Source organism: Varanus komodoensis, unplaced genomic scaffold (assembly GCF_004798865.1).
Source record: "Varanus komodoensis strain SLA01 unplaced genomic scaffold, ASM479886v1 scaffold16, whole genome shotgun sequence".
Lineage (NCBI taxonomy): Eukaryota > Metazoa > Chordata > Lepidosauria > Squamata > Varanidae > Varanus > Varanus komodoensis.
In genome coordinates this window covers 18,576,192-18,603,138 of record NW_025335468.1, presented here as the reverse complement: position 1 = coordinate 18,603,138, position 26,947 = coordinate 18,576,192, and the positions used below count along the sequence as shown (strand labels likewise).

General features: G+C 39.9%; 1 protein-coding gene across 1 annotated transcript in view; it reads left to right on the top strand.

Annotated features, from left to right (window-relative positions):
* Positions 1–16,947, top strand: part of SYT9 (synaptotagmin 9) — an 85,786-nt gene extending 68,839 nt beyond the window's left edge. Inside the window, exons 4-7 of the mRNA XM_044425886.1 lie at positions 12,382–12,502; positions 14,823–14,994; positions 16,110–16,239; positions 16,840–16,947. Of these exons, the coding sequence (XP_044281821.1) occupies positions 12,382–12,502; positions 14,823–14,994; positions 16,110–16,239; positions 16,840–16,947 (531 nt within the window). The remainder of the gene's footprint in view (positions 1–12,381; positions 12,503–14,822; positions 14,995–16,109; positions 16,240–16,839) is intronic.
* The last annotated feature ends 10,000 nt before the right edge of the window (positions 16,948–26,947 follow it).

Here is a 26,947-nt window from a genome sequence, read left to right as displayed (position 1 = left end):
TGCCACAATAAATCTGTTTGTCTTTAAGATCCCACAAGACTTTGTTGTGTTTTCTGTAACAGACTTAACACTGGCATATGTCATGAACAAAAAAATGTAAAAGACTTGCTTCTTTGAGTCACGTTTGTTCCTTTGGGGGACCATTTTGTCAGTGGGCACATAGGTCTCTGAAGTCAATGTATGGCACGAAAAACCCTTTGAAAAAGATGCATGGCTTGACCAAGTTTTGTATGAAGGCTCATCTTGGTGGGATAAGCACACCTATGGGATAAGCATCTCTTCTTAGGATTTTAATTTCTGTTTCATTCATATAATTGCTTTTGCTATTTTGATTTACTTTATATTCTAACAAAAGCATTCCTTAATGGAATTCAGAATCTCTTTGTAATATTCCAGATCTATCAAAATGTATTTTAAAATGTGCATTTAACACAAAGGACATTTAGAAGTATGCTTAAAATATACATTTAAATGTTACTTTATGCACTTTTTAATGCAGATCAGCGCAGAAAAAATAGACTTATGCATGAATATATACAAAAGTGATTCGGATTGGAAATATACTTACCCCTCTGTCCCTAGTCCACACTGGCAAGAATGCTTCTCTCAGTAGTTTTTGTGCCAGATCCTCATATTGTGTCTTAAATTTGGAGCATTTATAACAGTTTGGAGATTTGTAAAGGGCAATTGCTGAAAGGAGAACTCACAATAATGCAGAGAGAGAGAGAGAGAGCGAGCGAGCGAGCGAGCGAGCGCATGCAATCCTTTTTGTGGAATATGATCATTTCTGTTTTCAAAATATTAACCTGCATGTGCATACACATAAAATTCTGATCCAAAACAGAATGTTATCTGCTTGGTTCCACCAAATAGATGCGATTGTACAAGTTCTCAAGTGCATTTACATTTCTGTAAATGCTTACATCAAGTGTGTTTACATTTCTGCTGGTGTAAATAATCTTTTCAGAAGTATTATACATGGCAAACTGGAGTTGGAGGGCTTCCTTTGACACCTACAGAGTTGCAGGAGCAAGGGGAGATGGTAAATTCCCAGCCCTTTTCTTTAAGGCAACATCAGGCTAGTTTCAGGGGGCAGTCCTGCTGCGTTTTGCATCAGGAAAATGTTTGTTCTTGGAAGCTCTTCTTCATTTTGATTTTCTTTTGTTAGCAGAGATGCTCTGCCCTGTGGTTGCTCCCACCAATTATGGCCTTGAGAACATGCATCCTTATTTAGTCATTCATTCATTCATGTTGCTTTTTCCCATATTCTCAACCTATTTTAGACTGGGAGAGGATGTGGTTTAAAGAGTTTCAGATGGTTCAGGTATGGAAGTAAACAAAATAGAGAATGAGTTTATCTATTGATTCAAAGTTTTTTGTTTCAAAATCAGGCTGGATCTACTGTGTAGTTAATTGTTCAGAGTGTAGGAGATGTTTTGATAGCATATCACCCACATATTAGTATTAGTGCTTTACTGTTGCGTCTTTCTTCTCCATGAAGATCGAAATAGTATAGAGCATTTAAAGCAATGTGTTAACTTTCCAGCATCAAGAGGGCATAAGTGGTGTTAAGGATTTACAAAATTGCTTCAGTGAAAGCCCTTCTGTGACTACAGGCTACAAGGAAACATTGTACATTCAATAAGCTCAATGTTTCATCCTATTGTTTAGGTTAGGAACTTCCTTCCTTCCTTCCTTCCTTCCTTCCTTCCTTCCTTCCTTCCTTCCTTCCTTCCTTCCTTCCTTTCTTTCTTTCTTTCTTTCTTTCTAACCCGTCCAATTACTACACGTCTCTGGATGACATGCAATAAAATATTGGAATATAAAATATTCCATTCTAAATCATATTCAGATGCTAATTTGACAGATTGCTAAGCATGCGTATGGTTGTATTGGAGGTTGGCACATTGATACGTGATTGTTTCACTAGTGACTTTAATAATTAGATTCATAAGCAGTGTGAGGCTTAAAAGGTAAGGAGACCACTGTAATTTTGATATAATAAAGCGTGCTGTCTCAAGTTAGACTTACGTTTTAAGCACTGTGATCTTATGGAGAAGAGAGGAGTAGCTGGGTAGACCGGATGGAGGGGGTGGAAAAGGAGCCACCATGGGTTTTTTCCCCATAGAAATTCTAAAACCTCTAAGTTACTTGCAGAGGCAATTTTAATATGACTTCTGCATAGCGGCTTCTCCAGAGCTGCTGTAATGGGCAACCCTATTCTCCACGTCCTACTTTCTTATGTGGAGTGTCTTCCTGAATAGTACCGAGGGAGTCTCCTCAATGGCATGGCAGTGCTGCCGTTGTGGAGGGGATCCAAGCAATTAGAAACCAGGCAGTGGTGCTTGGCATCCTAGTGGAGCAAGGTAAGGCAAGCTTTCAGTCGCTTGACAGCGAGGTTATTAACACTGCCTCTGTCCGTGTAAAAGGAATCTCCATTAACTCTCCGTATCTGTTAAGGGTTTCTTTTATCGATTTTAATTGGTCTCTTAATTAGATTTTCTGTCATCCTTCACAACTGAAGACCTCACAACCTTTAACCCAGTAACCCCAACCAACCCCTGAGTTATATAATTAGTTCACAATTTGATAGTTTCTCTAATTCTAGTTGCTCTCTTTTTAAAATGCCACAATGTTTTCTTTATACGTAGACCATTGAACATATTACTGAAAAGTAAATGAAGTCCTGATGGAAATGGCCTGACTGGGATTAAAAGTGTGTTATTTTAAAAGACTAATGCTATGGATAAAATAAATATGACATTTCATTATGTGTATAGTCTCATAAAAGCTTTGCTGCGGAATGTTACTGGATATGTTTGGGTTTTAATGGTAATGTTTTGCCCTTCTCCAGACTTAAATTTCAGTTGATTTAGTATTTGAAGTGCAGCTTTGAAACCACATGTGATGAACAGCCCATTTATTTTAATGGGGCTATGTATATAAGCAAATGGCTTCAATATTGCTGACTTAATTAAGAATGACAGGTAAGCAATATGGGGCTGATGGGGTCCGGCATTTTGCATCAGTCGTAAAATTAGAGATTTTCAAGGCTATGATATAAAATATGATCAAGGCACCAGTCTTTTTTTAAAAAATCCATGTTTCAATATTACCATTATCCAGCTAAACAGAGCCACCACTGGGGCATTTTACAGAGATACAGAGACAGAGCGTCTGACTTTATTAGTTTTTCAAAGTTGTTCCTTTAGTAGCTCATGGTAAAAATAAATAATTTGAGCATCTCTCATGTGAACCTCAGGCATCGTTATGCACTCCAGAAAGTTTCCTTTACAGCTTGGAAGGACAGCTCAAACACTTGCTGCTGCTGTCTCTGTTGCTATCAGTACTGCCTAAGTGTTCCACTCCTGCCTTTTTAAGTATGATCCAGTTAGAAGTAGGCTCTCAAACACAGTGCAAGAAATGAACAGGTAGGCTTACTCATCACAGCTGGTAAGGTAGCACAGGTTACACCATTCAGTGCTAAGGAAAGGTGTGTGCCAGTCAAGAGAACAACCTACCATTTCTGTTTCATCCAGGTATATCAGTGGTTCTGGGTCACTATGGCTGTTTTCCCCTCCATTACATGCAGTTTAATCCAGACTGACTTTTCTCTCTTTCTCTTCCTTCTTCAAGTACCATTGGATGATTCTAGTGCTGGGTTCATCCCTTTTTTCAATGAAGTTGTTAAGAGCCACAGTGTTTAGAATATTATAATAATATCTGGCATTCATAGACTCAAGCTAGTACAGCCACATTTGACTATATAATGATGTTGTTGTTTGTTTAATTTTTTTTCTATAACTTCATTAAAAATCTCATGATGGTTTACACAAAATGTTAGAAGATGGTGATACAACAGTAAATAATAATTTATTCCTCAAGTACAGACATTATAATACATAAATTCAAGCTAATGGAAATATTAAATATGGACAAATACCATCAAGGAATGTAACATTGCAAACACCCTTCTTTTCTCAATAAATGCGCTGGAGGAGGGGGGCGGAGCAGGGCACGCCGAGCACATGCCGACCAGGTGTGGTGCAGCCGGGCCAGCAGCATGCCGGCGGTGGTCTTCTGGGCGGCGTGGCAGCGGCGGCAGGTCTTCCCGGGCGGTGGGGGTGAGCAGTCTGTCTCTCCGTGCGGCCGGCGGGTTAAGCCCGCGGCTCCTCCTCCTCCGCACGCCTCCCCCTGAGTGGCACAGCTCTCACCTGCGCCAGAGGAGGGGGGCGGAGCAGGGCGCGCCAAGTGCGTGCCGGCCAGGTGGTGCCACGTGGTGCTGGCGGCCGGCAGCGTCCTGGGCGTCGGGCACACACACATTCGCTCTATAAGACGCACAGACATTTCCCCTTACTTTTGAGGGGGGGGGAGTGCGTCTTATAGAGCAAAAAATACGGTATGTAGCTTTTTCAAAGAAACCAAATAGGCCTGTCAAATTAAATTAGGAAAACAGTCTGACGACCACTTTCCATCTGTACATTGTCAATATGATTGTGTAAGTGGGCTTTGAACCAAGCTATATCAGAGTTTACGCCTGAGCCAGAGGGGTTTAGGTTCATCTTTTGCTGATGTATCTGTCACTCCCGCACCCCCGCTGCCATCCCTGCTTCTTCTTGAGACACCCAAGGCAGTGGCAGGACTAGGATCAATCAGCATAACTTTACATAAAAATAACACTGGCTTTCTTCTTTCCCATTCATAGCATCTAATACACATTTCAAGATTCAGAGAAATCACAGCCCTGTTAAATTCAGTGTACATTTTTGCTATTGGCACCAGCACACCAGTATCACTATTGGATATTTTGCTGTTGGCACCATCAGAAATGTACTGGTTATGTGTTTCTCTCATCACATACCAATGTAAAACAAAGTTGAGTCCCCAGCGATTTCTGCCCACTCCTGTTTTACTGCCTGTAGCAGGTAGATAGTGTTCCTGTGAATGTGTCGGCGTGAAACACTTGGCACATGTTCATTACCCCAGATAATAAGCACGCAAATGTATACATTCTTATCCTACAATTTAAACACCTGAGGCTAGTATAACCTAATATTGCAAAGGTTGTATTATGTCCTGTGGAGTAAAGATTCTCTGATCGTCTGGATATCAGCTGGAATATTCCACCTGTTGCTGGCAGCTGTAAACCAGTTGACATCCTCCTGAAATTCTCCTTATTTCTTTGCTCTTTTTTGTTTACTACTCTGTTTAATAACATCCAGTCTTCTATACTTTCCACTTTAAATTCTCTTTATGTGTTCTTGAAAAGAAATTGGACATCCCGTGTAGCATTTTGATGAAAGGATATCCTATTCAGCACTTCAAAAGAAACTGCCATATTCTTTCAGAGGTTTGTAAACACTTCCAAAACATCATGTTATATTTTTGTCTGCAAGTAGAGATATAAATTGGACTTCATTCATTTTCTTTTAGATGTGTGAGCGTTAGGAAGTTATTTAATCCACTGCCAAGCAGAAGTAAGATTTCCATATGTAGGAAGCTTTGGAAACAAATGCCATTAAAAATTAAAGGGTCTATTTGAACAGGAGAGGACTAAATGACATTTTTTTACTACACACACACACGGAATGTGGGACAAAATCATTTGGGTCACAATTTAATTTCACACTTTTAAATCAATATGTGGACTTAAACTCAGCTATTCTGGAAAATTAGCCTTATATGGATTTGACAATATTAGTTTCAGTACGTGCGTATAATATGAACATGTATTGGTATGCCAAATGTCCAGCAAAGGCGTACCAAATATCCAAATGTTTTTTTCATTTGCAAGTGGCATCATTTGCAAGTGGCATCTATATACCACCATTGACTTATGTTGAAGTTCTCCGAATTTTACCATGCAGATCATTCATCTTGTTTCCCTGTCAGAGTGTGGCCTCTGTTTTTGTTTTTGTTTAACTTGGCATGGGAATTTGTGTGTGTTTCTGTGAGCATTTTTCCAAATGTCTGCATCGATTCTGCAAAAGATACACATTCTTCACCCTTTGATTAAAGCATGTTTGTATACATTTTTAAAAGTATACACTCTTTGCAGTGCAGTTGAATGCATTTTAAGGGCTCTTAATCACACCACAATCTTGAAAGTGGACTTTGATGCTGTTCAAATTAATGCTCAGTTTGAATAGTACAGATGGGGTAAGTCCTGAAAATAATGAACGGAAACAAATATGGCCCTACTCCTTATATAGTCAGAAGCAACCAAAGCAGGGTAAGGTTCTTCCTCAGCAAGCTTCTGCTTCCATGCCCCCTCCTTACGCTCCGTGTTACCATAAGGCCCCGCAGAGTGCCTGCTTCTGACTCAGTTTCAGTGGATGTAATTGGGAGAGAATGCCTATGATGCCCAAGGTATGTGGGCAGCCTTCTAATTCTACTATTTGTAGGAAGCTGCTCATATTTAAAAGGACCTTCAGGCTTGATTGTGCCCAGCTTATAATGAAGCCCAGGTAGTCCAATTAGAAATTGGAGGTTCTGTCCATCATCATTGTCACCACAGTGAATTGTTTCAGGCCCTTTGGACCATAGATGCACCTGAGTAACTTTTTCAGTATTTTATCCATGGACTTTAGCACATGGTAGAGGATCTTGCCAGTTTTGTGTTATAAAGTAGCTTTGGGTCACATAAAATATGCTTTGTGATTTATCCAAATCACCATTACTTGTTACACAAATAATTTCTTTATCTTCTAATTTTATTAAGGTTTGCCAAGATCAGATGCAATTAAAAGATGCAAGCAGTGCAGACCAAACAAATACCTAAGGATTCCACTGCAGCCTCTGTCTGATTTGTAAAACTAGCTTTTGAGCATAGGTGCACCACATATTTTCCAAGCTGACAGCACATAGCCTGTGGCAAAATTTAAATTGTGCATCTGTGAGTTACACTGATGGAGAGAGACTTCCATGCATAGACCCTGCCAAACTGCCTTTCCAAGTTCTCATTTGTTAAGGAAGTGCTAAATAAACAGCTCCTACCAGCATTGGCACTAAAACCTGAGGATGGTCATTACTGTCATCATAGCAGGTGTATCAGAAAGAGAAGGTTCTATGATTAAGTAAAACTGTCTTATTACAGCATGAGTAATTTTATGAGATAAGTAACTCTTACCTTGTTTTCATTTTTGTGAAATAAAACAAAATAAATATAACTGCACTGAGAAAGTTAACTGAAAATGCAAATTCTGTAAAGCCTGAAATACAAACTTGAACATAGAAACTGATTATAGAAGGCAGGTAATTCAAATTGTTTCCTGTAGTTAATATGATTTCTTCAGGTAAATTGCTGAAAGCACTAACACAAAGTAGATCTATTTTACTGCAGCTCATTATTTTGATTTGATATGTAGTGTCATGGAAATTTCTGGTCTTCAGACCATGTTAAGATGATCTAATACAAACACACTCCGTAAACTTTTTTTTCCTTCTTTGGTGATTCCAAATTTGATGAAAATCAAATGGCTCTGTACAGAGGCCTCTTTCCTGGTGTAGTTTTTAATTATCAAACCTCAAGGGGACGATCTCCCTCTAATCCTTCAGAAAACACAAATGTGGAATGACTTGTAGTGTCACTCTCTTCCTTAGTGTTAGTAGGGCAATCTTTCCTCTGGGACTGCATCTCCACCTTGCTTCAGACCAACCCATGATGTCATGCAGGAAGAAGAGCTACCAAACCAAGGGCTATCTTGTTACACCCATCAGCCTTGTCTGTGTCGTGGCAGAAGGCAGGGTATGGGGGAGCTCCCAGTACCTGGATGCTTACTTGCTCAGTCAGGTGTTTTCTTTTCAGGGTGGATAAAAATCAAAGATTTTTTTAAAATAGAAAACAGATTTTTAAAATTTAAAATGCTTTTTGCTGAAAAATATAACTAAAGATAGTTTTCTATCTAAGATATATTATAGTCCAAAGATTCTTTATTATGAAATGAGGATTAGTTTTTGATTATGTAGCATGAGCCAGTATATTCATGCAATGTTTAAATGTTTTGGTAAGTGAATTCCATTCATCCATTCACAATGTCATATTCTTCCAGAGGTTTCTGTAAGATTATTGGGTAATTTTTCTATCTAGAAGATATTATCACAGATGCTTGGCTTTACAGTCCTCAAAACTATGAATCTTGTGTGCAGAAAATACCTTAATTCCATTGTTCCATCACAAATCTATGTACACAGAATCAAACCCTTAAGTGCCAAGTTTGTAAAAATTCAATGAATAGAAAAAGATCATTGGGAGTAGAATAGCTCTGCACAAGAAGCTAAGTGTGAGGAGGGAGGGGCAAGCAGCAAAATGAAATTGAAACCTTTTGAGCGGAATGCTCCACAACTCTTGGGATCTTTTTGTGTATAGCCTGAGATTTATCATATTATTCATTCCCTGGAGGAGAAAACCTATAATGGCAGCAAACCATAAAAAAGACCCAGTTTGGGAATATTTACATGAAGTTCTCTACCTACAGGTAAGGCCGGCATGTGTGCAACTTATGTAGTAAATTCAGTCTTACTGACTAGTGATTTAAATCAATTTGATTTAGGTCAAATCCACCTTGTCTCTCTTCAAACATTCTTTGTCTTAGCTGGTAACAGGTCACAAACTCTGATGCTTCCTAGGCTGTGATTAGGAGTAAGAGTGCTCCCATAAAGAATAAGAACTGGAGAAAACCCAGGCTGGTCAGACCGGTGGTTCATCCAGTCCATCACACCTGCTGTCCACAGGATCCCTCACACAGGATGGGTCCAAGGCTAACACCTCCCTCAAGCTTTTCAGCAACTGCTGCCTCTGACAATGGAGGCAAATATGGAACAGCATGGAAATTTAGGCCAGTAAAAAAACAGTTTAAAGGCTTTGGTGGGTTCATAAGAACACAAGAGCCATGCTGGATCAGACCAGAGGTCCATCTTGTCCATCATTCTGCTGACTCAGTGGACAGCCAGTTGCCTACTGGGCACCCAGAAGCAGGACAAGAGCACAATGATGCCCCTTACTTATTTTCATGTTTTATGCTCCTCTACTGCCCAATAATCAAAACTCTCTGGGTGATTAAAGCCCTAAAACTATGGACAACATGACAACAAAACATAAAACCATTAACAGAAAAAATTAAAACAACGTTAAACCATCAACACTGAAAAAGGCAACTTCTTTTCTTTTCTTTTATAACTTTTCTTTTATAACTTCTTTTATATCGTTTATATTTTTTATTTATTTTATATTATTAATTTTAATTGTATATTGTTATTTTTATATTGTATTGTATTTTATTGTGTTGTAAGCTGCCCTGAGGCTTCAGCAAGGGGCAGCATAGAAATGTTCTAATAATAATAATAATAATAAAAAATCAAAGGACCTGTTTAAAAGCCCTTACGAGATCAATTCAAATGCTTGGGAGTAGGAGAAAGACTTGAACTGGCTCCCAAGCAGGGCAGTGTTGGTGCTCGGCAGGCAGCACATTCACAGTTGGCGGGCCTCCAGTGGGAAGCCCCTTCCCTTGCTATTAGCATCTATCAGAGGAGACACCTGGAAAAGGGCCTCCGATGATTAACTACATTGGACAGGTAGGTATAAACCAGGGTATATTATATCCCACATAACTGCCAAACAACACCCAGAACCCCTTAAATATTCCACCCTGAATCAGCATAGCTGCAGCTCTTCACCCCAAACACATTGGTGATGGCAGGAGCCTCTCTGTGGCTTATCCCTGGCTTCTGGAATTCTGAAATTGCAGCATCCTATTTGTCCAGAAATGTGTAGTATTCTGCATGTGCCATGATTCCTTGCATCTGAGATGTTTCCATGAATACTCACAAAAGATCCAAGGTGTAAGGAGCCCTGGCTAATGCAGTTCTTTGTCATGGTCTCCATGCATCCTGATTTGTGTATCAAATATTTAGATCTTCTGGAAAACTCCTGGTCTAAGGAATCCTTGATGACCTTCCAAAGCTTGGTTTAGAGAAAGCAGTCTTGGAAAAATTGTAGTCAATTGTAACCAATGTGGTTCATTTCTATGAGCTTGAGAAGTGTGTATTTTGAACCGGACAAATACAGAGTTGCCATCAATGATTACACAGACTAATCTGTTTTTCTAGACTCCTTTTGCCATGCCTACTTGTTCTCAACTCCTTCTTCTTAAGCTTTGTGTGCTATTATAGGATTGCCCAATTTTTTTTGCCCCTGAACTTGGTGATATCTAAAAATTGAATCATTTTAAAGTTATTATTTTCTTGTCCATGTTCTTCCTAAGTCTGAAATTGATTCTTCTTCAGCCTTCAGCTTTAGCACCATTAAAGAAGTGCTTCCAGCCAGCAGGATTATGTTGGCAGTGTGATTATGTGAAATCATCACAACATCAAATCAGAGTGGGGCGCAGTTATCGCCTTATGAATAGGCTTCCTGACCAGATGGCCAACCTAGTTGAGTTTAGCTGGTATATAATGTCATAAAGTCAAAGTGGCAAAGTCAACGTTTTATTTGCCTGTTGCACAATTCTCCCCAACATGCACACAGACGATGAACAAGATTAAGCTTCAACATTGACATAGTAACCTGCAAATTTCTGTACACAGAAAGTTAAATGAGTTTCATCCCTAGATGCACAGTGCCTTGGCTCATGAAGATGCTCTTGTACCCAAGAGACTTCATGAAGTGTCATCCTCTTTTTAGTACACGTTTCTTTATTTCCAGGATAAGCTACTTACCTATGCTATATGTTCCCCATCTGCGTCTCAATATCATTTGTTAGTATTAACATGACAAGTAAAAAAAAAAACACAATTTGAATTACTTCACAGTATCTACTTGGGACGCTACCCTATACATATTTAAACAGAAAGAGTCCTACACAGCTGGCTGTGGCATGCGGGAACTTGTAGGATATTTTTCTGTCTAAACCCACATAAGATTCTGCCCTCATCCTAATGAAGTACTGAGCTTTGACTCACTTCTGTCTGAACGTAGCTTCTGTCTCCTGTAGTTTTGTTGTTCATGTATTCTTACACAAATGGATTTATACTTCTGATTATTAAAAAAGGAGTAAATCCTTTGGCTCACCCATGTTCATAATTATAAACAAATGTGCAATATGAAGAAATACACTTAACTTAATTTTTCCTAATGCACTTAACTATTAATTTTTCCTAACTTAATTTCCTATTAAGTACTTGGAAGTACTTAATAAAAGAAATGCATTTGCTAGATCAGACCAAAGTTCCTCAGCCTACTATTTCATTTCCAGTGCCAGTCAACTCCCTCTGGAAATGCTTTAGAAAGACTAGCAGGAGATCTGTTCTGCCCAACTACCCAGGACCTCCAAGTATTGCCTCTGAACATGAGGTTTCATTTAACTGTCCTGGAAACTAATAGCAAACCCATTTCCAACCGTGTATCCTTATGTAGCCGAATGGCAACAGCCACATGCAAGGGGAAGGCATCCGAAGACTGGGGAAAAACTAGTGAGAGCAAATCTTTGCTGGCTCGGACCAAAGCCTTATCTGGTCCAGCATTCGGTTCCCACAGTATAGCCAACCTGGTGCCTAGCTTAAGCAGGTTGATCTCCCACATGTACTCTGCAGCAAACTGCCTCTGGCCCTCAGAATCCCATTCATAATTATAATGATGACTAACCATGGCTAGGCGTACCTTTCATGGATTTTCTAACCCCTTTGAAAGCTGTCCAAGTTGGTCATTGTTATATCTTGTGGAAGTGAATTCCCCAGGCTTTGTAGAAATAGAAAAGCACACCTGCCTCCCACCCTCCAAACAGCCCAAGATGGATTGAACATCTGCGCAGACTGAATGAGAGAGTAGAACGGAAAACTGGGGAGGAAGTGAAACAAAGTCCTAAAAGGTGCCATGGCCGGCTGAATCACTGCACAAGAATACATCGCACTGCCATAAAGAAGTCGCACATGGAAGCGTATTTCCACAGGATTCAAATGAGAAAATGTAGGCTTGGGGAATGTGAATGTAATTGTACGAACAGTATATGCCTGTGGCACAGAAGTGTCCTCTAGTTCAGTGCGTGATGGTGGAGGGGCTGTGGCTGGGGGGTATATTTTGCATGCAGGTGGTCCAAGTTCAGTCTCTGGCATTCTCTTCCTGAGCCCTTCCTGAAACCCTGCAGAGCCATTGTCCGACTGTGTCTTCAATACTGGGCTAGGGTTTCTGTGTTCCGACCTTATAATTACGAGGACTCACAGTGCCAATGCTTCAAATGGCCACAAATATTTTGAACCCTTAAGAATTGTTTTATGTCCTTTGAATGTTATAACAAAACATTCATTTGAGATATTTTTTACAGATAAAGAGATTCTAAATACTTTTTCAAATGTATTGTGTGTGTGTTTGTGTGTTTTGTTTTTCAGGACAAAGTGGATCTTGGCGAGTTGATGTTTTCACTTTGCTATCTTCCAACAGCTGGTAGACTAACTATAACTATAATAAAAGCAAGAAATTTAAAGGCAATGGATATAACAGGAGCATCAGGTAGGAATATTTTTCATTCTGATAACAAACTATGTATAAAATGTTCATTTATTGTCTCTGTTCCCCTTAGATTTTACAGACAATTCAGAGCACAGTGTGTTTTATATAGTTCTTTCCTCCCTTTGTTTTTATTTTTGATTATCACAGCAACCCTAAAAATAGCTTAAACTGAGATATAATTGTTGGTCTATGATTATCCAAGGAAATATCGACTAGGACTAGAACTCAACCTTCCCCTTTTCAATCAAAACCTCTATTCATTACATCACAATGACTCACCAGCAGATTTTCAGTGCTTCTCCCTAATTGCCTGGAAAGGTGTCAACTTTATAACAAATCTTAAATCAATACTACCACAATAGATAGTTGAGCTGCAACTTTATCTCCCAGTTATTATTATTAATTACATTTCTGTATTGTCCATAGCCCTGGAAGATTTACAACATTAAGTCATCCATCCAGATTTCAAACAGGCCCAACTCTGCTTAGCTTCTAAGATTAGGCAGGATCGGGCATTTCAGGCTATGTGGAAACAGAACCTGAATATACAAAATATATATCTATACATATAAGACATATTTATAGATATATATGTATGTATAAGACATATAGCTGTATTCAAGTACTGTAAATTGTTTTGAAGTTTTTATTATTGTAAACTGTCTAGAGATTTTCTTTGGAAATATAGATGGTATTGAAAATAAATAGATAAATATACAGACAAACAAACAAACAAACATCTGCACTTGGAATAGCTATTTGGAAGCCTAGAGGGCCTTTTTTAATTGAGAAAGAACTTCTTTCAGAGTTGCCGGAGGCAAAAGTACTAACCAGAGGTTTTATGCATGTTAGCACAACTAGACATAATCTGACAAATCCCCAGAGATACAAGGAACATTCTGCAAGGGAGCCACTATCCTTTTAGATTTGACAGGCCATAAACACTGGTGTCCTAGGTGCTACAGAAGAGCAAGACTTTGATCCTGCTGTCTGCCCTGTGCCCTGATATGAGAGCAGATGGGAAAGCAGAAAAGGCTGGACATCTTTCTTCACACAGTGCACCTAAAAGTGCATACAAAAATCTTCTCAGTAAAATTCTGTCCCAAATGTTGCTTTATGTTGAAAATCGATCTCTGTTTTGACACAAACATGCTGTTGGGGCATAATTCGTACCACAGGGAATGAAGACTACTGTATAAAAAAGATATGACAAGCACTGGTGTTCATCCACTTTGTTGTTGTTGTTAGTCACAAAGTCGTGTCCGACCCATCACGACCCCACAGACAACATTCCTCCAGAACTTTCTGGCCTCCACCATCCCCCGGAGTCCACCTAAGCTCACACCAACTGCTTCAGTGACTCCATCCAGCCACCTCATCCTCTGCCGTCCCCTTCTTCTTTTGCCTTCAATTGTTCCCAACATTAGGCTCTTCTCCAGGGGGTCCTTCCTTCCCATTAGGTGGCCAAAGTATTTGAGTTTCATCTTCAGTATCTGGCCTTCTAAAGAACAGTCAGGGTTGATCTCTAGGACTGACTGGTTTGATCTCCTTGCAGTCCAAGGGACTTGCAGGAGTCTCCTCCAGCACCACAATTCAAAGGCCTCAATCCTTTGGCACTCAGCCTTCCTTATGGTCCAACTTTCACAGCCATACCTTGCAACTGGGAAAACCATAGCCTTGATTATACACACTTTTGTTGGCAGGGTGATGTCTCTGCTTTTTAGTATTCTGTCTAGATTTGCCATAGCTTTCCTCCCCAGGAGCAAGTGTCTTTTAATTTCTTGGCTGTAGTCCCCGTCTGCAGTGGTCTTGGAGCCCAGGAAAATAAAATTTGTCACTACCTCCATTTCTTCCCCATCTATTTGCCAGGAAGTGATAGAACTGGATGCCATGATCTTAGTTTTCTTAATGTTGGGTTTCAAGCCAACTTTTGCGTTCTCCTCCTTCATCCACATCAAGAGGCTCTTTAGTTCATCCACTTTAAGCATTATTAAAAACCTAATTGGTTATCCTGATTTTTCCCAACCATTAATTTACTGTAATATCGTTGTAATTTTCTAAACATAGATTGCTTTATAAATTGATGTAAATGGCTTTGGGATTTTGAAATATAAATATATTTTTGAAATATAAATATATTTTAAATAGCACAACATATGTAATAGCATTAATATAATTAAAGGGTATGTCTTCTATTTATAGAATAGGTGAGACAATTTTACAGAGAGTATAGATAAATCTAAATAGGAATCTCAGCCTTTTTTCCCTCTAAAGCTGCAGTTATTTTAAAAGAAAACACTGTGTTTATTTTACCCCTTAGATCCCTATGTGAAGGTTTCACTAATGTGTGAAGGGAGACGACTGAAGAAGAGGAAGACTTCCACCAAGAGGAATACTCTCAATCCTGTTTACAATGAAGCCATAGTGTTTGATGTCCCTCCAGAAAACATTGACCAAATTAACTTGTCTATAGCTGTTATGGATTACGACCGGTGAGATATACCAGTTGCTGGGGGAAATGATGGGGAGGGTGCTGTTGTACTTACTTCTGTTTGCAGGTTTGCAACAGGCAACTGGTTACCTTACAGTCATGATGCTTCTTAAATATTTGAATGTCTGGTAAGGACAGAAAGCTAAGACTAGCTCAATGACAGTAGTTGGGACACAAGAAACTGTATCACAGTATGGGTCTGTCTGGGTCAGTGGTTTTAACATAGAGTAGAATCAGCTTTCTGTGGTTTTGGACATGATAACTTACTATAGCTATTTGCAGGTGCTGGAGATAGAATCTGGAATTTTTGCTCTGTCACTGAGCAACAGTCCCCCTCCCCTTTCATGATCATAGAAACATACGAAGCTGCCCTATACTGAATTATACCATTTAGGCAACCACCTCAGTATTATATGCACTGACTCACACTAGCTTTCCAGTGTCTTAGATGAGTGAGAGATGTCAAGGACTGAACCTTTGCATGGAATTCTTATGTTCCATCACTGAGTTATGGTCCCTCTCCATTTCTCTGGTTTTCTCAATGGACATTCTGGAAACCTTAGAAAAGGAGAATTCAGAATCTCCTACTGGCCCCACTGACAGTTTCCTTTTCCTCCCCAAAACAAATATTAACTTCAGAAGTGGAATTGTCCGTAGGACCGCAACAGGGAAAGGAAGAGTTGAACTTCTTCTCTGTGATCCCATTAACTTAATATGAAAGCGACCAGGCAGTTTTGGTGCACTTCACATCCTACACTTCTCCAAGGCCCTGTCCTTGGGGCATTATGCCTTTCCATGACCAATCCATTCATCCTGCACAAGACTGTTCGTTGCCTGTTCCCCAATTCTTATACTACCGGGACGGGCAGCAGGTAGCTCAGAATCTATTGGGAGATTTCTGGGTGACGAGCTAAAGACTGGGAGGAGTTTCTGTTTCCCAATTATTTAACAATCACAGCTACAACTGTTACGGTTTTATTCTTTTAACTTAATGCACGTGTCTTTTAATTCCGCAACTAGTTTGTCCCACCATGCCGCTGCCGCCTAGAGGGGGATTGAAATATGATTCCTGAATGTAAAATTTTAAGAAATAAATGTTATTGGACATTTTCACAGTGTAGGTCACAATGAGGTCATTGGAGTCTGCCAAGTAGGCAACGATGCAGAAAGCCTCGGGCGGGACCACTGGAATGAAATGCTCTCCTACCCGCGGAAGCCCATTGCTCATTGGCATCCCCTTGCAGAGGTAAGGCTCCTTTATCGCACGGGCTGATAGATGTTCCTTAGAATTACGCTCATAGTGGAGACAGGACTATTTTACAATCCAGAATTCATTTGCTTAAACTAAATCCTACTAAGACACATTGGAAACCAGTGAGAAAAGGGAAATTGATGGTACAGTACAAGTAAGGGCTGGTCCTCAGAGCTTTTCTTCTTAGTGCAATGTAAAATACTTCCACCTAATGTTAAAACCAGATTTTATGGACACAAAGGTTTTTTAAAATAGATTTATATATATCAAACTTTGGTTAGACAACAGTGTAGTTCACACTGCTTGGGCAGTTTGTATGCCCAACATCCTGGGTGCTAGATTGCATCTTTATTTTAAAGAGATAGTATCCATTTAATTAAATATATGGCAAAACAATTAAAAGAACTTATTTTTGTGTTTATATATAAAACAGAAATATGGCTTATTATCTTGTAAGAGTCCAATGCCACTATGGTGTCCAGAGGGATGTCAAATTACGATGAAATTAAAAGTGCCCTCAGAGATTAGGACATGCCATCAAAACTACTCCTCGAGTTACAATTAGATTCCTTTGTTTCTTTTGTCTTTATTTAGGGCCCTATTGAACAGAAATGTTATGCAGGCCTTCTGCGCATGGATGGCTGCCGAAGAGGCTTCCTCACTCTTTTAACCTATTCAGCAGAAATTTGGCATTCCTGTTGAACCCTTTCTTAGCCATTTTCTCAGGGGCCAAGGGGTAAAGACAACCCTTTAATTCCATTATTTGACCCTCACTCCTTTCCCAATCCCAGAATATATTAATTCCAAACCACAAGATACAAAACTTTGTTTTTAGATAAAAATACCAATATGGGGTTTTTGTTTTGTTTTTGAAGCTTTGTATAATGTAATTCCAACCTAATTACCCATGTCAATCAGTAACACCCATATTGTCATCTATTGCCCTTAAATTAATTGCATTGTTAGCCATGTTGTCTTAATCCAGGTAATGACCCCCCATTTATATGCACTTTTGAGATTCGTGGAAAAGAAGATCATTTTTATTATACATATTATCATCGATGGAAAGGATGACTTGTCATGTTTTATATTCCTTGTTCCACCCACATTAGCCCAGCAGTCAATCTATTAGTAGGCAGTTTTTACATTCACAATGTATGAATTAGAATGTAATAGTGATATGAAAGTTTTGGTAGGTTGTGTGTCTCACTCCTTTCCGCCATCATCAGCACTTCCAGATGGGCCACACAAAGCTAGTCCTGTTCCTCTGCAATTTATCATACAATTTATTTAAAAGCTATGTAAGGCTCACTGCAAGACAGCATGACTGTATGTTACTCTCCCAGATTGCACTGGGGTTTGATGATCATTCTATGGTGATTCTGTGATGATCATTCTACGGCATGTGGTGAGTAAAATACAGCCAATGCAAACAAGGAAATAAAATAGACAAATACGATGCCTCTCTTTAGACCTACCATACCGGTTTTAAAACAATACATGAGCAAGTATGTGCCTTCTCCTTCATTAAGCATGTGTTTCAAAGAAAAATAAAAGTAAAATGGGTTTGTGTTAGGCCAGACTTGTTGTGGTTTTATTACATGGTAGTCTTTGACCAGCTTTTGTCATTTAGATTACAATTTGTTTGGCCTAATTCAAATTTGTTATATTTACTTTGCAGCAATGTTCCTAAAGTGTTTGAAAAACCTGAACCCCCAGGTCATCTCCCTTTGGGAAAGGCCGAATAAACTGTAGTCCAATTAGCAAATCTTGGAGAGAGACCTTCCAACACAGCAGCAGCACCTCATCTGGGAAAAAAGCAAACAAATCCCTTAAGCACTTTATACATGGCACATGAAGATTATTATAAGTCAAAATGTGGACTGACTACCAACCTCCTAATGGAAAATATGCAGACGAATACATCCTGGTTACCTTTTTTTAAGGGTGAGGGCTTGTGTGTTTTGGTTCATCAGATTCTGAAAAGCTACTGTTTAGGACAACCGCTATCAATGCCATGCAGCGCTGTGTGTTTGATACATAAAAGAACAAAAAGAAATTTGAAATTCCCAGCAATTCTGCTGTTGGGAATATTGTATAGGCATTAAAAATCTTAGACTAAATATTTATATTTAGCTTGTGATTCCAAATTAGTTTTCCAAAAAGTTGCTTTGAGCTTGTAAAATGAATTATTTCTATAACTTAATCTTGTCCTGTTACCTTATATATTACAAATTGGCAGAGGCAACGAATGATTAACCAGATATGTATCCAACTTGCGTAGAACTTGACATTCCTGCCCACCCCAGTCCCTGCATTTCAGAGTGGACTCAAACCTTTTTGATAGTGCCAATACCAGAAAGCTCAGGAATTACATTTTCCACCCTTCCATTCATCCCTGCAGCAGCATCCAGGCCTGATGGACGGACCCTGGGACACTCTAGTGGTTCCAAACTCTCCATATTGCCCTCAGTAGCGTTGGATCATTTAGTAAAATGGCGGAAGCAGGAAGCATTCATAGCACGAAGGCATCTTGGTCTGTCGCCTTACTGCATCATAACAACAGCATCAAACAGAAAAAAATATCCAAATCATAAGCAGCCCCATCCCATAACCGATGGGGTTGGGTTTGCTCCTGCCCATCACTGATCCTGACTAAGATGAATGAAGTTGACAGCCAATTACACAAACGGGCTCTTTTTTCCCCTCGGTACTTTAAATTTGCACAACTGGAACTGTAATGAAAAGAAAAATCTGGGGTCTTGCACCAGTGCACACTGGCACAAGTTTGCCTGTCCTCTGTGTAGCCCTGCAAAGGCAGATTCCCTCTGAAGAGATCCTTTGCGGTTTCATCCTCTTCACACACTACTTCCTTTAACCAAACAGAGCCATATCCCATACCTTTGCTCCACTTCAGTGCTTCCTTATTGAACCTTCCCTCCCTCCCACATACACACTCCTGTGTCATTTTGCTAAGGGATTTAAAGGTCTGGCTCAGAATACCTGGCTGTCAGATACACAGAGCAGTGCTGGGATCTGTAACATACAGAATTTTGAAAGGATGAAATGGAAGGAAGAACAAAAGTGGGGACGCGAAGAGCAGAAGTAACAACTCCCCAGAAAGCAGGGGATATGCAAGTGCACGGCTATGTAGCAGGCAGGCAGATTTGCACAAGGTCCCCAACATGGGCATGTGCGCATGTTTGTGTGTGAAACCTATTTGCACAATTTTAAAGACCCAGGGTGAAATGCGATCTTATTTGTGCAAATTGCTGCCACTTTAAAAAAAAAAAAATCTGAAATCTACATATCAGATTGAGTCACTGTGAGACCAGTTGTGGGGGTGGGGGGTGGGAGGAATGAAACAAAATTTGCCAGGACCAAACCAGTAAAATCCATCAAGCTTTCACACCAAAATGGAATTCTTATGCTTCCCTGGTCTTTAAGTTCCCAGTGCCAGGACTACCATGTTGAAGCGATCACATCCAGGCTGGCATGCCAGGCAAGCTGGTGATTTTGAAGTTGTCCTCATACCTAATTGCTTAAATTGTTATAACTGCTGCTCAGCCTACTTCCATATTAATTTCGTTAATTACCACCTGTGGGCATTCACCGCCAAGTGATAGAAGGGGATAATTACTAAAGGAATGAGTTCAATTTTTATTTAAGTCTTTTTGGTTTGCAGTGAATACTTGTAAAAGCACATTTCACAATCCTTTTAAAAGCCGAGTCTTATTTATATTGGACAACACACATTAAAAGATATTGGAGATTAGAGTGGCACTTTTGAAATACTGGGCAGAGGTAAAGGAGGAAGCTGGAATTCTGTGGAATGCTTCGTTTAGAATGAGCTTTTTGCTAGCATGCAGCTAATCAGGACGCTTTAGAAGTACAGATCTTTTTTTTTAAGAGCAACTCTAATGTAATGGGGAAGCAAGAAACAGCATAACTTAACAATTTGGCCAAAACAGGCTGGAACGTTCCAAATTATTACACTATTCTTTCATTCTGTCAAGTGCAATGTACTATACAATCACTGCACCCAGAATAAAATTGGAAAATAATGATAAAGAATTCATTTTTATAAAATAGCCTGTTCTGTGAAAAACCACAACAGAATAGTAATTCTTGTCCCCAAAAGGAGGGTACCACTGTCAGTTACCCTTTGACTCCCATGGTCATTCAAGGTTGCTGCCTTCTTCATACTTGTGCTTCTGATTGTCCCTCACACACACCAAAACACAAGTTTAAACTATATTGTGCCCAATTGATACAGTATAAATGGATCTATGCATTCCACATGGCGTATCTGCAGGTATTGCATTAAAAAATGATTTCTGATGCAGTGGGTTGGGCACGGAACTACAGCTGGAGGCACGCCAGGGTCCTGTGGTTCTCTCAAGGGGCCTCCATCTCCATGAAGGAAAATGCACTATAGAACGCCGGTGACTATGATGGGACCACACTCAGGAAGGATCTCAACGTGGATGCACCCCTCAGCTGCTAAACAGGTTGACAAAACTCGATACAGGCCAGGCATGGGTAGAAGCTGGTGGACTGGAAGCAACTTGGCTCCGATGGTTTTCTTTCCTCTTTCTTTTTCTTTCCCCCCCCCCCTTTTTTCAAGTTCTGTTTTTCTCTGGCCAATACAGAGTGAGCCATTTATCAGGTGGAAAATGTTACAGTGCGTATATAACCACTTGGTATGTAGGCTGTCTTTATCCTCTTGCCAAATGAGAAAGAGAATCGAAGTACCCTTTGCACCTGATCAGAAATTTGACACGGGAAAACTTGCCTGACAGTTCGATAATAGCTCCACTAGGTTACCAAGTCGTTATAAGCACACTATAATGTCAAGGTACATGGCTTGGTAGATGGTAATCTGTATTCATGCATAATCTCTCAGACTGGAACCTTTTTATCAGTTGCATGCTGGCTGGTCATGCTCCTCTATTTTTTTTATGCTCATCACAAACGTACGTAAAGAGACACCCTTGCTATTTCACTATGACTTTGCTTTTATGACATCCAAACATTGTGTTCTACTTTAATATCTGTTGTTCAATGAGTAGTCCTTGTACATCTATGTTCAATGTCTAATTTTGGAGCATAAAGCCACATCCTTGTCAGGACTTTGTCAGTTTGGTGGACTTTTTCTCTTTGTTCTATAGAGGTAATGCATGATTCATTTGCAGTAACAGTTTGAGGGATGAAATAAACTTACATTTCTTAATTTTATAAAAAGTACAACATTCTTTTAAACACAAAAAGTCAAATGTACTGTGGTTTTATTTATATAGGTCTAGTCTGTACAAGCAATTTTGTTCTTAATAAAATGACGTAAGAAATTGTTCCATTGTACTTTATGCCTATTTTGTATTTATATATTAAAGTAAAAGTGAATGTTTAAAGAGCTCACATTCAGTGCTTTAAAAGTGTTTTAATTCCATGTTCCCTGATAGCAACCTGTGGGGTAATTTTCTTTGATGCAAAGGCATAAATTAATGCTGGAAGCAAAATAAGTAAGTGTCTTATGCAACTAAAGCGGACAATACAGCAAATACAATATTTGGGTTCCCCATTGAATTGGAAATCTGCAGGATAAAATACAACTTCTGCAGAGTTAAATATTGTTTCCTTAAGCACCACTGAGCAATTTAAGGGCAGTATTGTGATTTGGCTCACCCACCATGTTTCACATTTTAATGTAATTTTTCAAAGTGACAGAGTATAATTTTCTTGTTTAAACGAGTAAGACTGACTTTCTATCTGCCAGTGTGTGACATACCATTCAGGGAAATTGCTAGGTGTGCTTAGATCAAATGTGGCCATGCATGGAAAGACAAGAATTGAGAATAACTTAGACTCATTTTGAGCAAACTCATACACATTTCCTTTACTCACCAAGAGTCATTACATGAAACTCAGTGAGATTAATGCTGAAATTTTATGCACACTTATTTGGGAGTAAATAACACAACTCAAGGGTATTAATGCTTCAGTAAACATACCTAGAATTCAGCTGTAGAGAAAAGGACATAAAACAGATTTTCTAGAAAGGGAAGAACTTCAAGATTGCAGAAATAGAGCAACATGCATGTACTACTTAGTTCACTCTTGGAAACCCTTTGGCCATCCAGTGGAGCCTTGGTGGATTTCACAAATATCATTGGGGCCATGTTATTATAAACTCATTCACATTATATATTTCCATGTTCCTTTAGTTTTTTGGAATTGTTTGCTTGTATCTTCTGGAGGTATGGATTTCATTGGATGCAAATCAGTTTCTAGGAACACAGAAAAAATAAATACCATGTACCTACAACACTAGGATTTCTCTTTGTTGTATCTAACCAAGCTGTGTTATCCTCTCTGGACAGGAATCTTTCATCACTATCCAGTGAAAATTTTGCACACTCACCTCACTACAAATGAATATAGAATAAACAGAGACTCTCCTTGTAAATACAATGCCCCTTGTGCATGGAGTTTCTCCACGTACAGGATGCCTCATTCACTTTGGGGTGTGTTAAAACCCAGAAGAGAACATGGTAGCCCTGACAGGTTAGAAAGGTCCAGATGCACATTCAAAATGTAATGGCTAGATAGGTGCAAGAGGCTGTGAGCTGAGCTGCTTCGTATGGCAAAGGTCCCTCATTGCCAGTTGAGGCAGGTGGAGACTGTCTTGTATTCCTAAGCAGCAGCTGGAGTCCAGTGTTGTCCACATATGACTGTGTGCCTGATTACTGTGGCATTTTTGTCATCATTGATTTCATTTCTATACCACCCAAAAGCCAAAGCTCTCCAGGTAATGCATGCAACAGAATAAAATGCAAATACAATCAGGCTGTGATTTAGCAAATCCATAGCCTCACTTGATAAAAGAAGAAAAGGGAAAAGGAGAGCTGTGTGTCATCAGGGTACTGGCAACGATGCACTCCAAAAAGTCTCAATGATCCCCCCCCCGCCCCAATAGGTTTCATGCAGACGCTAAAAAGCATGAGGAAGACTGAGTCTGAGGAAGCCAATATGGAGAATGCAAGGGGCCAGGTTTATTTCCACTGATTTCAGTGGAAGTAATACTCTTCCAAGCATTCTTGGGATCACAGGCTCAGCCTTCTTATGCAGAATCCATTAGGATCAGCATTTTGGCTGGACAGTAGGGGCAAATGGCAGGGGGTCCCATGTTTTCCACCCACATTTATGAGCTCTTCTGTGCCATGGCAATTGCTAGTTTGTCATAGTTCTGTGAACGAGAGAGCTTCCAGCCCTCTGCTTTCCACTCACACCTGAATCCTGATGTAAAACTTAATCACTTTCCTCAGTTTCTGCTCTGCGTGCAATGGCTTCCTGGTGGAGCAGAGCACTGTGGCCCAAAGGAGTGATTTTCTGTCGCTCTTTGAGTCAAAAACCCTCCACTCAACCCTCCACATTGAACTCATCCTGCAAGGGGCTCTGTCTGTTGCAATACCTTGGGTGTGCTTACCATTGACTCTGATGAACACCAACTGCGACTGGGTGAATTCAGCTCTTCTAGCCTTGCTACACAGAACCCATCACGAGTCCTGGATAAATCTGTGTTCCTTTTCTGTCTAGAAGAGCTGAATTCACCCAGCACCATCATGCTAACAGAAGCGTTTCCACGTTTGTAGTGGTAGAAACCATGACAGTTTAGCCACCTTGCATGCAGTCATTTCTTTTTTTTACTGCCATATAGCTTTTAAATATATAATAAATAAATCATAGCCTTGTGGTGTAAAAAAATTGTAATGCTATATTGTATTCCACCCCGAAAAGCAAGTTGCTTGTAAAGAAAGATCACCATTGTGGTTTTCCCCAAGTGTATATAAATATAACTCCTGCTTTGACAAATGCAAAAATCTATAATGCATTTGATGGCAAGGTAAAATATAAGAAGATCCTTATTTTTATATCTAATTATAAACAGATGAAATCACTTCCCGCTATCTCCATCTGCCCCTAAGCCATTAGTCAATGCCTAATTTCTTTCTATTATTAGAGAGATAAAAGAAAATAAGAGCATCACAAAAGCAAACAGAAAAGGTTGTGAACTTCAGTTAAATGCCATTTTATTGCCATTTATACTGTGGATTGTGATGACATTTTGTATGCCATATTCTGCATAAAATGCCTATGTTCCCCTCCTTCCTCTGCATTCCTCCCTCCCCATACTGATATTTTTGAACATTTTTAGCTGCAGCCCTTTACTCCTGTTTAACAAGATGGTCTGTTCTCATGCTGGTCCTTGTCTGCTGGCCCATCATGACTGCAATGAATATTCTTTGGAATAATCAGAATGGGGGAAGCTAGAATGTTCAGCCCAGTTTGCTTAATTCCAAGTAGGTGATCAAGAAGCCACATTTTTCTATATGCGAGTGCTCATCATTGAGGCCTAAATGTGTCTAATTAAACACTGTGTGTACTCATCCCTGCTGCTTTCATCAAAAAAGTAGAGCGTTAGACATTTTTCCTGTCTTCCTGTCCTGCCATGGATTTCTCTGTTTACAGGCTGATGGTTGTAGAACTAAACTGGCATGTGTACAGTTTAGCATCCATTATTCCAATCAATATAGATTTGTTGTGAATATCTGATATAATAGGGGTAGGGACCCTCTTCCAGCCTCAGGACAAAATTCACTTTCAGAGAAGCTGTCAAGGGCCGCAGCCCAATGCTGGATAAGACCCAAGGCAAAGGAAACAGAATCAAAACACCAGCATATTATTTTCTTATTGCCAATCATGGATCTTTAGGAGGGGCATTTTGCCTTTTACAACAGGGAAAAAAACTGGGAATTGCATGGTTGGGGGAAAGGTGTGGAGCCATGGGATCCCAGGAAAGTAAGATCTGGTCCCTAGGCCTCTGGTTCCCAATACCTGCATTGCAGCTTCAGCAATCCACAATTGTTAATTGGTCAATTAGCATATGATTTGCCTCCTCACCCTCTCAGTTGCAGCCCAATTTAAATGCTTAGCTGATCGTTCATCCTTACCCTAAACTACTGCAAAAGATAGTGACAGGTTATTGAATGTATGTCTCCCCGGGGCTAGTCGGATAGGCAGGCTCTGCCTTCCCCAACATGGCCTCCTCCTCCCATGCTGACAGCAGCTCCTGTCATTGGCCGTGCCTGCTGGGAATTATGGCTGTTGTAGTCCACACGTCTGGAGAGCACTGAGTCGGAAAGACGGCAACAGTCTCTGCACTCTCCCGGCTTACTGTGCACTTACTTCTTCATGCCGCTAGCCAGGCGTGTGAGTGGACCCAGCCACATGCCGATTGTGTATGCTTCTCGGGCTGGTTGGGCAGATCTGTGTTTCCTTTCTGCCTGGGATTGCAAAAACGGAGATGGTCAGTCACCTGGTAGGCCATAAATTATGGCTGTGCTTCTTTTCCTGTGGGGCTTCAGGTTGTGGGGGCGGGTGGGGGAACTGCTTTGCCTGTCCCTTAATGAGGCAAAAGTACATTTCAGGGGCCATTTAGAATCTCTTTTGTCTCTGTCTTTGTGCTGATTTGCCCTTTTAACACAGTGATCAATAATCTACAGGCTATATATAGAAGTGTTTGCCATTTCCAATTTAATTAAACCACAAGCCTCAATTTTGTTCATGGAGTCACAGAGAAGGTCACGGATTTTAATTTATGTGATAAAACTTGGAAACTTTTAACTTTTTGCAAATGCAAACTGCTTTATTTATTTTCCCCAAAAGAACTCTGAGCGTTTTATAATAGAATACTTGCAGTGGTGCCAAAAGATCTAAATCGAGGTCATGTGCTTTTGATTTGGCTGTACGCTTTACATGAGATGTTAACCATACAGTCTAACAGTATTTTCTAAACCACCTACAGATTGATAGAAAGCCTCTTATATTTTCATCCTACCCAGATAGGCAAGTAATAAATCATGGCAAATATCCAGGCTATTCTATGTACCATTAAATTGCTCCATAAGTGCAGCATGAGTCAGGGCAAGATGTACCAATCCTTGAAATTGTGCGATCTTCATCCACTTGAGTGAGATATGAGTGTCCTGGTGCCCATTCCAACTAACAAGACCTTGTGCTGAAGATGTGGGCAGACCGTAAACTAGAACCAAAGGGATGGCATCCCTCTCTGTCGCACCCATACATCTGACCTTTTCTGCAGAAGAGTTGCTTATAGGAAGCAAAATGTTCAGAGATGCTTTAATGTAATTCGAGTAATGTAATTAATCAAAGTGATCACTTCCATGCCCCACGCTTTCAGTGCTCCAGAACAAGCATTCTGACACAGCATGATTTCTGTGGGTTTTAGCTAGATTACTGCAGTGAGGCTGCCTTTGAAAGGGGTGTGGAAACTTCAGCTGGTCAAAACAGGGTAGCAAGATTACTAATGGGAACCAGCAAATGTGATCTTACAAGGCCAGTGCTTTCCCAGCGCATGTTCAGGCCGCGTTCAAAGTACAAGCCTTAACATTCAGAGCCCTAAATAGTAGGAAATGGGTAAAGAAAAGAGGTAGATGCAGGAATTATACAAAATTTGAAGATATGATTATAAAAAAGGACAGCCAAGAGAATATGTGGATGAAAGGGATAGTAATTTAAATTTATAATATACAGTGGTACCTTGGCTCACGAACTTAATTCGTTCCACGACTCTGGTTGTGACCCAAATTGGTTGTGACCAGTGCTTTTTTTGTCATAGAAC